Source organism: Mercenaria mercenaria, unplaced genomic scaffold, assembly GCF_021730395.1.
Source record: "Mercenaria mercenaria strain notata unplaced genomic scaffold, MADL_Memer_1 contig_776, whole genome shotgun sequence".
Taxonomy (NCBI): domain Eukaryota; kingdom Metazoa; phylum Mollusca; class Bivalvia; order Venerida; family Veneridae; genus Mercenaria; species Mercenaria mercenaria.
In genome coordinates, this window is record NW_026463677.1 from 22793 (window position 1) to 34880 (window position 12088).

Consider the following 12088-nt stretch of genomic DNA (forward strand, 5'->3'; position numbering starts at 1 on the left):
CCTCTACATATGCCAACTTAGGATAACATATGAAAATTCCACTTTTCTTTTCTAACAATCTATTTTTGCCATAAAGTAAGGTAATTAAACTTTAAATGCGTTTGATGGTCAGATTCCCGACTCAACAATTTCTCACGTTTTGGAGTTTTAACATATAATTATATAGCAATGATTATAATATTGTGATTTAATCAGCAATCCTTTTTCTATTTCCTTTAATTCACCGAGTAAATTGGTAATAAATCACGGAGTGAGATATTTCATAACAATCTCTGAAGGGCATGACATTTAACTGAATCTTTTTACAACTAACTGCTTCTTTGTACATGTAGGATTTTTCTGCTCTGGTGTTTAGTTCTTGTGTCACTATAAAAGACTTATAGTAAAAAAATGTAAATGAAAGTTAGCTTGTGAACAATTAAAACTTTTGAAAACTTTTTTTTTTATTTTTCAGTTTTTACCGCACTGAAATCTACATACATGTACACAAAAAACAGATATGAAATGTCATTTTCCCAAGCATCTGACAGATGTGCTGAGCTGGGAACCACTCTTGCTGACCCAAGTGATCTTGTAACAGCCCAAAACTTGGGTCTTATCTACTGTAACTGCGGGTGGATGTCAGACGGGAGAAACGCCCTATTACTTGATAAATACAATGGGGTCTGTTTCGGGCATTACAACACTGGGCCTATCATATGCAGCTTTAACCAAGCTGATGCATGGTGCAAGATGCCATGAACTATCTACAGTCTCCCCTTTATCTAATCTATACAGATGGACTGCTATGGTGTTTAGCCTTAAAAAAAAAAAAAAAAAAAAAAAAAAAAATGTTGCCCGACAGATATTACTGCCCAAAAAATAATTCCTTCAGTCCAAAGACTGAATCTAAATATTAACAACTTTTCTCACATACAAAAAGAAGAAATAGTTCAAGCCTTTTCTAATAACATTTATTCAAAGTGTTGCTGAAAGACCCTGTTTAATTTCTTGTTGCCATTTTAAAAGAATACGTATTAAGAAATCTATCTAGTACATCTTCGAGTGGTTTATTAATAAATAAATATTGAAATTTAAACACTCAAAAGTAAGAAATATGTATGTATATCTGTACATACCCGAGAGCAGTCACATATGATAATAATACATGTATTTTACCAATGAAATATGGTATTGCATTTGTAATTTTAGTTTTACGTGTCTATGTGTAAAGTGTTTCAATGTGAACTTTTTAAAAACTTTAATTTCCTTGTCAACATTCCAGCAACACTATTTATTTACTTTTAAATTTTGTCTTGATATTACTATTTCTACAATTCCTGTGATACCCATTACATGGTTCATACACATTCTTTCAGATAAAATTCCCTGACATTTCCCTGACTTTTCCCTGACATGAAAGCATTTTTCCCTGACTTTTTGGTTCGGTACGATACAAACCAAGTCACCTAGTATGACTTTTGTTATCTTAAAATGTGCACATTTAGTGGTTCAATTTTAAATGAAAAATAGAATGTTGGCCTCCACCACCCCTACAGCCAACCCTTACCTCCTTTTTTGACAAACATTTACATTGTTTAATATTTTGTTTGTTTATTCCAAATCAACTGGATATGGAGCTGGTGATTATACAAAACACATTGGCAAGCAAAATGACATGAATTATCATGCATTAAAAAGTAATCAAATACACTGTTTCAAACAAACAAATGTTTTTATGTTATGACCAATAGACAATAAAGCAATTACTTTTGGAAACCTGAACATATTAGCCAAATCGAACTGTTTTTCTGAACATAGCTTTACTAAATTACATTAAAATGGAATTGTCATTCTGATTACCAATTAAAAAGAGTAACATCTATAGGATATATACCATGCAAAACACCTTGGTAGCAAAAGCATGTCTTTAAGGTATTGTAGATAATATTATGTACAAGGCACCAGTATCACAAAAACATCCTTCTTCAAATATTGAAACTGTGTAAAATAAAGACCATATGTTTGTGTTATTGGAGCCTTGTATGTATATATAGTAATGGCTATGTGTAATGGACACTATACAGGAGAGAAGGGGATCGAATCATTAGATATAGCCATCACCAGATTTGCTCAGGAGGTAAGGGGTGCAAATCCCTTTCAGTTTCTTCTATATGGAATTTGAAAAATATGTAGAATATAGATATATGCATATAATTTAAAATTATGCTTTAATTGTTGTAAGTTTGATAGCTTTCATGAAAAAGGAAATATTTGAAGAAACTGCCTTAACCTTTACAAATTGTTGCCTAACCAGATCAGAAAATTCCCTGACATTTTCCTGACATTTTCCAAATTTCAAAATTTCCCTGACATTTTGTAAAATTCCCTGACAATTCCCTGACCTTGAAAAAAAATTTTTTTCCCTGACTTTTCCCTGACGCGTATGAACCCTGCATTATGTCTATCCATGCATTTCTGGTCATATCATCATTATATATATACTATACCAGGTATATATAGCGCACTTCAAAGGCGCTTTACATAGCACAAAGGCAGCCACTCAGGGCATCACATTCATCCCCTACTAGCACAGACACAGAGCGATCTGACCAGAGGGACGGAGTGAGACAAAGCCCCCAGAACAGATAGAGAGAAATCCTTTTAGATACAGACTTGTCCGGCTTACGTAGCCTAGCTCTGTGATTAGACAGTCTGGTTCTTTAGTGTGCCCAGTGTATACCGTGCCGTCTTTCCTGGAAAGAACTAGTACAGGCCTCTTAGTTAGGTGGGAGACACTCAAGAGCATCTCAGAAATATGCAGTCCGTGGATCCGACCGAGATTCAAACTCCAGACCTCTGGATTGACAGTCAAGCTTGTTGCTACCTGACCACAGGGCCACTCTTATATTAGTTGTTACGTAGTTTGTGAGAATCACAAAGAAAACAAGAGCCATGTTAGACATGGCCAATCCCCCCGCCGGGCATATTATAATTGAAGGCTAAAGTTCCTGGCAAGTTAGTGTCTGAAGGTTTAAATTTTGGGAAAGCATTGAAGAACTGTTTAGTTGTGGTCCACATCAGGGGTTTTAAAGATGTGGAAGAAAGAATAAGTCAGTGGTGAGGTGGTTTACTGCTAAATTTTATTAATTTTCATGAACAGTTTTTCTATATGGCTACTGTAAAAAGAAGGAATGAAAAGCTAACAGGGAACAAGAGTGCCAGAATGTCACAATATATGCCCGTCACTGCAAATTTCTTTACTCTAGCAGCTGTATTTGCAATGGAATTTTAATTTTGTGGTTGTTTAGTAATCATTGTAAGTCTTTTGTTTTTCTAAGTCCACAAAAAAAACTCCTTACCAGGTAGAGATATCTTAAAATACACCTAAAATTGGAAAGTAACATCCATGTTGTACCACAGAAAAGTGGTCTTGTTTTTTCCCTATGGTCAATTATAAAAATGTTACAATATAAGTTATTTATAGTAACAATTAAGGGAAGTTAATCTTAAAAAAAAAAAAAAAAAAAAAAAAAAAAAAAAAAAAAATTGTAAGTCCACACAGAAATCTTTACCAGGTAGAGATTGGTCAAAATACACCTCAAAATTGGATGTAGCATGCATGTTGTACTACAGAAAAGTGGCCTTGATTTTTCCCTACGACTAGTAATGAAAAAGTTACAATAAAAGCTATTTAAAGTAACAACAAAGGGAAGTAATTCTAAAGAAGGGAACTGCGCATGACACTTCGTCTCATGATGGTGTATAATTGTGCCAAGTTACATCAAAATCCCTCCATGCATGAAGAAGAAATGCTTCGAACAAAGTCATTCTTGTATCTGACCTTTGGCCTCTAAGTGTGACCTTGACCTTAGACCTAGGGACCTGGATCTTGCGCATGACACTCTGTCTCGTGGTGGTGAACATTTGTGCCAAGTAATATCAAAATCCCTCTATGCATGAAGAAGAAATGCTCCGGACAAGGTTTTCATTCTTGTATCCTTTGACCTCTAAGTGTGACCTTGACCTTAGACCTAGGGACCTGGTTCTTACGCAAGACACTCCGCCTCGTGATGGTGAACATTTGTGCCAAGATATATCAAAATCCCTCCATGCATGAAAAAGATATGCTCCGGACAAATGTTTTTAAGAAAATATGATAAAGGGGAATAACTCAAAAAATAGGCAAGGTAGAGTTATTGTTCTTGCACACTGCACTTCCTCCCAATGTGTTCTATCAGTGTATGAAGTTGAAGAAAATCTCTCCAGTACTTTTGGAGTTATGCTCCAGACAAATTTTTTTAAGAAAATAAGATAAAGGGGAATAACTCAAAAAATAGGCAAGGTAGAGTTATTGTTCTTGCACACTGCACTTCCTCCCAATGTGTTCTATCAGTGTATGAAGTTTGAAGAAAATCCCTCCAGTACTTTTGGAGTTATGCTCCGGACAAAGATCGTTGCGGACGGACGGACGGACGCACGCACGGAGAGCATTTCTAATATCCCCTTCGCCTTTGGCGGGGGGATAAATAAGACATATGAGCCCCGCCATGAGAAAACCAACATAGTGGTTTTGCGACCAGCATGGATCCAGACCCGCCTGCACATCTGTGCAGTCTGGTCAGGATGCATGCTGTTCACTAACAGTTTCTCTAATTGCAATAGACTTTGAAAGTGAACAGCATGGATCCTGACCAGACTGCATAGATGCGCAGGCTGGTCTGGATCCATGCTGGCCGCAAAACCACTATGTTGGTTTTCTCATGGCGCAGCTCATATACTGTGAAACCTGTTGCAATACAGTTATTCCAGAAAATGCTTGTTACTGGGTGGTCGAGATCAAAGGAATTGGGAATGTTGGATAACTGACACATGGTCATCTTACGAATCCTTTGATCCGCTATGAAGGAAGGGTTCTGAGTAGAATCTCAAAGCCATCAGGGGAAAGAAGTATTTCTTTTATTGATAATATCATCTTTATACTTTATATTTTGGAAATTATAATTCTGTTATACTTATTAATAAAGAAGACTATTATATACATGTATTATATGACCCTTCATTGCCTCTCACTTACAAACTACACAACTACTAAATTAAATATAAGAGTGTTACATGGTATATGAGTGTTACAAATCATTTAATTTGCAAGCACAAAATTTCTTGACTTTGGATATAAAGGCCATTTTGTGGTGAATTTCAATTTTTTATCACAAAACAAAGGGCAGTTTAGCTTTTCTTGATTGGTTAAATTTTGTGAACTGACACAACCAAAAAATCCAGAACAATTAGTTCCCCATGAATATTAATGAGTTCACAGTAATCTGGCCTTGTGTTCCCAAAACATTTTCGGTCTCAGCTGAGTTTGATAATGCAACTTTATTTCTCACTCATACACAAGCTGCATGTTTAAAATTAAATGTTAAGTTAATTATTTTTAAACGACTTTTCAATATTGATGGTCAGACTCAAAAGGAATTTAATCTTGAAGTTCTAGTAAAATCTTTTATCAAAATTTCAACCACAAACAGCTGAGACTGAAAAATGTTTTATGAACATGGGGCCTGATTCATGTACTCTTTAGTACAGATGCACGTAACAAGGATCATTAATTCATCAGTATACAATTACACTGTTTTAATATGAGCCGTGCCATGAGAAAACCAACATAGTGGCTTTGCGACCAGCATGGATCCAGACCAGTCTGGATCCATGCTGTTCGCTTTTAAAGCCTACTGCAATTAGAGAAACTGCTAGCGAACAGCATGGATCCTGACCAGACTGCGCAGGCTGGTCTGGATCCATGCTGGTCGCAAAGCCACTATGTTGGTTTTCCCATGGCATGGCTCATATGACGATATATGTGTGCATTTTTACCGAAATAAATTTAGCAATCTAGTGAAATAAACACACCCTTTCTTTGGTCTTGGTTGTTGCCTTAGATACTGTATCACATCTATCATTGTTCTCACGGAATCCAAGTTCATACATATACTTTGTTCACCTTCTGAAATACAAAAACAGCCAAAATTTAAAATACTGCAATTTCAAGCAAAGACCTACATATGAGTTTATAAAAGTTTGCATGTTGCTATTATAGACAATATCTGGCAATAGGGATTTCCTACAAAAACGGATACACATATAGGAAGTTCAACATTACTTTGTGTTAGATTTAACACCGTTTTCAAACAGTATTTCAGTTACCTAATGGTGGGCAGTAAACCTAATCAGTGTTCCTGAATTCTGTTCCAGTATAAACCTGTTTTACACAAGTAATGCCAACTTCCCCATGTGAATCCGAGGTGGAGGATGAATGATTTCAGACACAGTCTTTTATCAAATCGTCATGGAGAACATACGCCTGCCCCCGGGGATCTAACTCATGAACCTGGGATCTGTAGATCTACACACTCAACTCTTGAGCTAACAAAATGCCCCTAACCCCGGACAAAACCCCTGTTAAATTTGACAAAGGCAGCCAAAATCCCCTCCCCCTTAAATCCTTCAATTTTATCAAAACTTTCACTTCATTCCAATTGAAAATTGATAATTATCCTCTTAAAAATTGTACTTTTCTATGTACTGTTAAACTTAAAATCCAAGTCAGGATTTTGTCCGCCTTGATTAAATTCAGTAGAGGGGATTTTTTCCTACATTAAAAATTCCCTCACCTGTGTAAATATTAGCATAACTGACAGACTGACACCTGCTGATTCTCCCCGACCTTGACTGACCGCAGTGACTGGAGAAAAAACTGACCACTTGTCTGGACACGACCTCTCTATGGTCATCTGTACCACTGACTAGAATATCATGTATCATATATGGCAGCACCAATTCGCAGAACTCCACCTAAAAATATAAAATACCGGTAGTTATAGAAGAATATTACAATTAATCTATGTGCTGTATCCAAAACACCCAAAATACTGATCTGAGTGAACAGTACACATGTTCATAAATTCATTAATGCAATTTAAATAATGAATTTTTTTCTGTGCTATTTTTCCTTTTTAACAATTACAAATTTTTAAAGTTTTTCAAAACTGTATTTCTCTTTTGATCAATGTTTTATAAAGGAAACATCTGATGTAGGGGGAAAGTTTCAGAAAAATTTCTATGAAACACCAATGATAATATTCATCCTACAAAGGCAACAAGAGCTGTCTGATGACAGCGCGCTCAACTATTCAAAGAATTGATTGAAGAATGGGGTCAAAATATTTTTCATAGATTTTCAGACAAAAGAAAACAAGAGCGCCGCAAAGCGGGGCAATATACGCCCGAAGGCTTACATCATAGGATGGGAGCAAAATTTTAAGAACTTGACTGTTGAAGCCCCAAAGGACTGGAACAACAAAAGGAAAACTTCAAAAAACAAATCTAAGTCCACAAAAAAAAATTCAAAGTCTACAAAAAAATCCTTATCAGGTACAGGTATGTAAAAATACACCTTAAAATTGGAGGTACCATCCATGTTGTACCACAGAAAAGTGGTCTCGGTTTTTCCCTACGGCCAATAATAAAAAAGTTTCAAAATAAGCTATTTATAGTAACATAAAAGGGAAGTAATTCATAAAAAAAATATAGTAAGTACAAAAAAAGAGATCTTCCAAATAAAAACAAGAGCACTGCAATGCAGAGCAATATACACAAAGCAAAGTCATATATGACCTTTGACCCTTAAGTGTGACCTTGACCTTGAAGCGAGTCACCCGGAACATGCGCTCTGCACGTCGTCTTGGTGTGGTGAACATTTGTGTCAAGTTTCTTTGAAATCTTTCCAGGGGTTCAAGAGTTACAGAGCGGACACAAAACAAACTGATATGACCTTTGACTCCTAAGTGTGACCTTGACCTTGAAGTGAGACATCCGGAACATGCGCTCTGCACGTCGTCTGGGTGTGGTGAACATTTGTGTCAAGTTTCCTTGAAATCCTTCAAGGGGTTTAAGAGTTACAGAGCGGACACGAAATTGCTAACGGACAGACGGACACCAGCGTCATAACATAATACGTCCCTTCGGGCATATAAAAATTGGAGGAACCACAGAAAAGTGGTCTCGGTTTTTCCCTACGGCCAATAATAAAAAAGTTACTAAAAATAAGCTATTTATAGTAACGTAAAAGGGAAGTAATAAAAAAAAATTATTGTAAGTGAACAAAAGAAGGATCTGCCAAATAAATCTGTTGACATAAATGAAATTTCAGATCAGTATCTTCATTAGTTACGGAGATATACCCATTTTAATTTGAAATAAAGGCAGGTAATTTGACATAAAATCAGTCCATAGTTATCTACCCAGATTGGCTCAGTCCAACTAATAACAACAAGAAATGCGGCAATGCCACGAAACCAGGTTTTCAACGCTTTTCATAAGAAAAAACAAGAGTGCCAGAATGTCACAATATAAGCCCGTCACAGCAAATTTCTTTACTCTAGCACCTGTATTTGCAGATGTAATTTTAATTTTGTGGTTGTTTAGTAATCATTGTAATTCTTTTGTTTTTCTAAGTCCACAAAAAAACTCCTTACCAGGTAGAGATACCTTAAAATACACCTAAAATTAGAAAGTAACAACTATGTTGTACCACAGAAAAGTGGTCTTGGTTTTTCCCTACGGTCAATTATAAAAAAGTTACAATATAAGTTATTTATAGTAACAACTAAGGGAAGTTAATCTTAAAAAAAAAAAAAAAAAAAAATACAAAAAAAAAAATTGTAAGTCCGCACAGAAATCCTTACCAGGTACAGATTGGTCAAAATACACCTCAAAATTGGATGTAACATGCATGTTGTACTACAGAAAAGTGGTCTCGATTTTTCCCTACGTCTAGTAATGAAAAAGTTACAATATAAGCTATTTATAGTAACAACAAAGGGAAGTAATTCTAAAGAAGGGAACTGCGCAAGACACTTCGTCTCATGATGGTGTTTAATTGTGCCAAGTTACATCAAAATCCCTCTATGCATGAAGAAGATATGCTCCGGACAAAGTTTTCATTCTTGTATCCTTTGACCTCTAAGTGTGACCTTGACCTTAGACCTAGGGACCTGGTTCTTGTGCAAGACACTCCGTCTCATGATGGTGAACAATTGTGCCAACTTTCATCAAAATCCCTCCATGCATGTAGAAGATATGCTAACCCTAACCCTAACCTAACCCTAACCCTATTTTTAGTAACAATGACCTTGACCTAGATCCCAGAAACCCCAAAATCAATCCCAGCCTTTGTCTTGATATAAGCTACATGCATACCAAGTTTTGTTCAAATATCTTTACCGAAACAAAAGTTATTGACCGGAAACCCTTTTTCTATTTTAAGTAACAGTGACCTTGACCTTGACCCCAGAAACCCCAAAATCAATCCCAGCCTTTGTCTTGATATAAGCTACATACATACCAAGTTTTATTCAAATATCTTAAAAAAAAATTCAAAGTCTACAAAAAAATCCTTATCAGGTACAGGTATGTAAAAATACACCTTAAAATTGGAGGTACCATCCATGTTGTACCACAGAAAAGTGGTCTCGGTTTTTCCCTACGGCCAGTAATAAAAAAGTTTCAAAATAAGCTATTTATAGTAACATAAAAGGGAAGTAATTCATAAAAAAAATATTGTAAGTACAAAAAAAGAGATCTTCCAAATAAAAACAAGAGCACTGCAATGCAGAGCAATATACACAAAGCAAAGTCATATATGACCTTTGACCCTTAAGTGTGACCTTGACCTTGAAGCGAGTCATCCGGAACATGCGCTCTGCACGTCGTCTTGGTGTGGTGAACATTTGTGTCAAGTTTCTTTGAAATCCTTCAAGGGGTTCAAGAGTTACAGAGCGGACACGAAACAAACTGATATGACCTTCGACTCCTAAGTGTGACCTTGACCTTGAAGCGAGACATCCGGAACATGCGCTCTGCACGTCGTCTGGGTGTGGTGAACATTTGTGTCAAGTTTCCTTGAAATCCTTCAAGGGGTTCAAGAGTTACAGAGCGGACACGAAATTGCTAACGGACATACGGACGGAAGGACGGACAGATGGACACCAGCGTCATAACATAATACGTCCCTTCGGGCGTATAAAAATGGATTAAACAAAAAAATGTTCCTGTATTTGTGGATTTCGATTAGTCTTGCACTAAATGGCAATGTGTGACCATGATGGCAAATATATTAAGTTATATGTTAGGCAAAATATGGACTTGTATGAAAAATTTAACTTAATTTCTAAGTCCAAAAAGGGCCATAATTCAGTAAAAATAGTTGACAGAGTTATGTACTCTTGCCAACAGATGGAAATCATGTTGATAAACTACTGTTAAAAGTTTCAAAGCCACAGTTCAAATAGTTTTGACAAAACGCTGACTTGTAAGAAAAACTGAACAAATTTCAAAGTCCAAAAAGGGCCATAATTCAGCCAAAATAGTTCTCAGAGTTATGTACTCTTGCCTACAGATGGAAATCATAATGATAAACAAGTGTTTAAAGTTTAAAAGCCACATGTCAAATAGTCTTGACAAAACATGGACATATACAAAACAGAACCAATTTCCAAGTTCAAAAAGGGCCATAATTCAGCCAAAGAAGATGACAGAGTTATGTATTCTGGCCTATTGATAGAGACTATTATACTGAATAAGATATAAAAGTTTCAAAGCTATATGTCAAACACTTTACACAAAATATAAACTGGTACGAAAAACTTAACCAAGATTTCGAAGTCAAAAGGGGCCATAATTCAGCAAAAATGCTTGATGGAGTTATGTACTCTTGCCAACAACTGGCCATGGTGATGGTAAACAAGCGTTGAAAGTTTCAAAGCTTTATCTCGAAAGACTGTCAAAATGTAGACTGGTACGAAAAACTTAACCAAGATTTCTAAGTCAAAAAGGGGCCATAATTCAACCAAAATGCTTGATGGAGTTATGTACTCTTGCCTACAACTGGACATGGTGATGGTAAACAAGTGTTGAAAGTTTCAAAGCTTTATCTCGTAAGACTTTGTTAAAATATGAACTGGTACGAAAATCTTAACCAAGATTTCTAAGTCAAAAGGGGCCATAATTCAGTCAAAATGCTTGACAGAGTTATGTACTCTTGCCTATAACTGGACATGGTGATGGTAAACAAGTGTTGAAAGTTTCAAAGCTTTATCTCAAAAGACTTTGTCAAAATGTGGACTGGTACGAAAAACTTAACCAGGGTGTGACGCCGACGCCGAATAGTCGAGCTAAAAAGGAACCAACTTTTGATAACTTAAAGTTATTGTAAAATTGTGTTCCAATAGGACAAATTATAGAGTTGACAGAAAGTTGATACACTGTTACATAAGTTATTTTTTCCTTGTTCCTTTTTCTGACCACTGATCTTGGTTTAAAGATTTAAGAAGAGCAAACATCATCTATTAAAGACAGGCAAGTTACCTTAATTGAACACACTGGCTCTAAAAGCTGTAAGAGTTCATCTCTAACAACTCCACTGCTGATTAACGTTGTTGTCAAGGTAATCAACCAGTTACCATGGTTACTATGTTGTGGATTCCATAACAACTCCTGATCTACTGTAGACTGAAAGTCATCCCAATTTCCTACTGGTGCCTTAGTTGTCACTACCTGAAAATTGAACAGAGTATACCAGTACCATACCTATTATATATATACTCCTTTTAGAATAAATTTAGCATAGAAATACCTAGCCTCAAAGTAAATCAGTAGCTGTTTGCTTCAAATATGCTTTACTATCCTTTTAAACTGTAATTAATCTACTGACCTATAGTCTGTAACTGTAACAAGTATTTTTCAATTTTTAAGGTAGTTCTGCTCATTATATCTCAGAAATAAGCTCATAGATCTATACATTTTACTTATCCAGACAAAACACAAATGTCAATATACAACAGTGCGATGTTTCATTAAAGTCTATATTATAGAAAATTTTCTGTACACCAAAATGTCATCGTAATTGTAATTTTCCCACAGATTCCCATATATTTTTAAATTAGTCCAGCAGAGAATCAAACACATGACACTATTTTTTTTAATTTGCAAATTTTCGTGGTAAAGTCAGAGGTTTTGAAAATTCAGGCATTTACCAAATTCTACATTG

The 12088-nt window shown here is 35.7% G+C and overlaps 1 protein-coding gene across 1 annotated transcript in view; it reads right to left on the reverse strand.

The window, feature by feature from the left end:
• The window catches only part of LOC128554821 (serine-protein kinase ATM-like), a gene marked incomplete at both ends in the record, with an annotated part of 71183 nt that overhangs the window by 20947 nt on the left and 38148 nt on the right, over window positions 1-12088 (reverse strand). The window contains 3 exons of the mRNA XM_053536133.1: window positions 5893-5986; window positions 6654-6834; window positions 11407-11595. Of these exons, the coding sequence (XP_053392108.1) occupies window positions 5893-5986; window positions 6654-6834; window positions 11407-11595 (464 nt within the window). The remainder of the gene's footprint in view (window positions 1-5892; window positions 5987-6653; window positions 6835-11406; window positions 11596-12088) is intronic.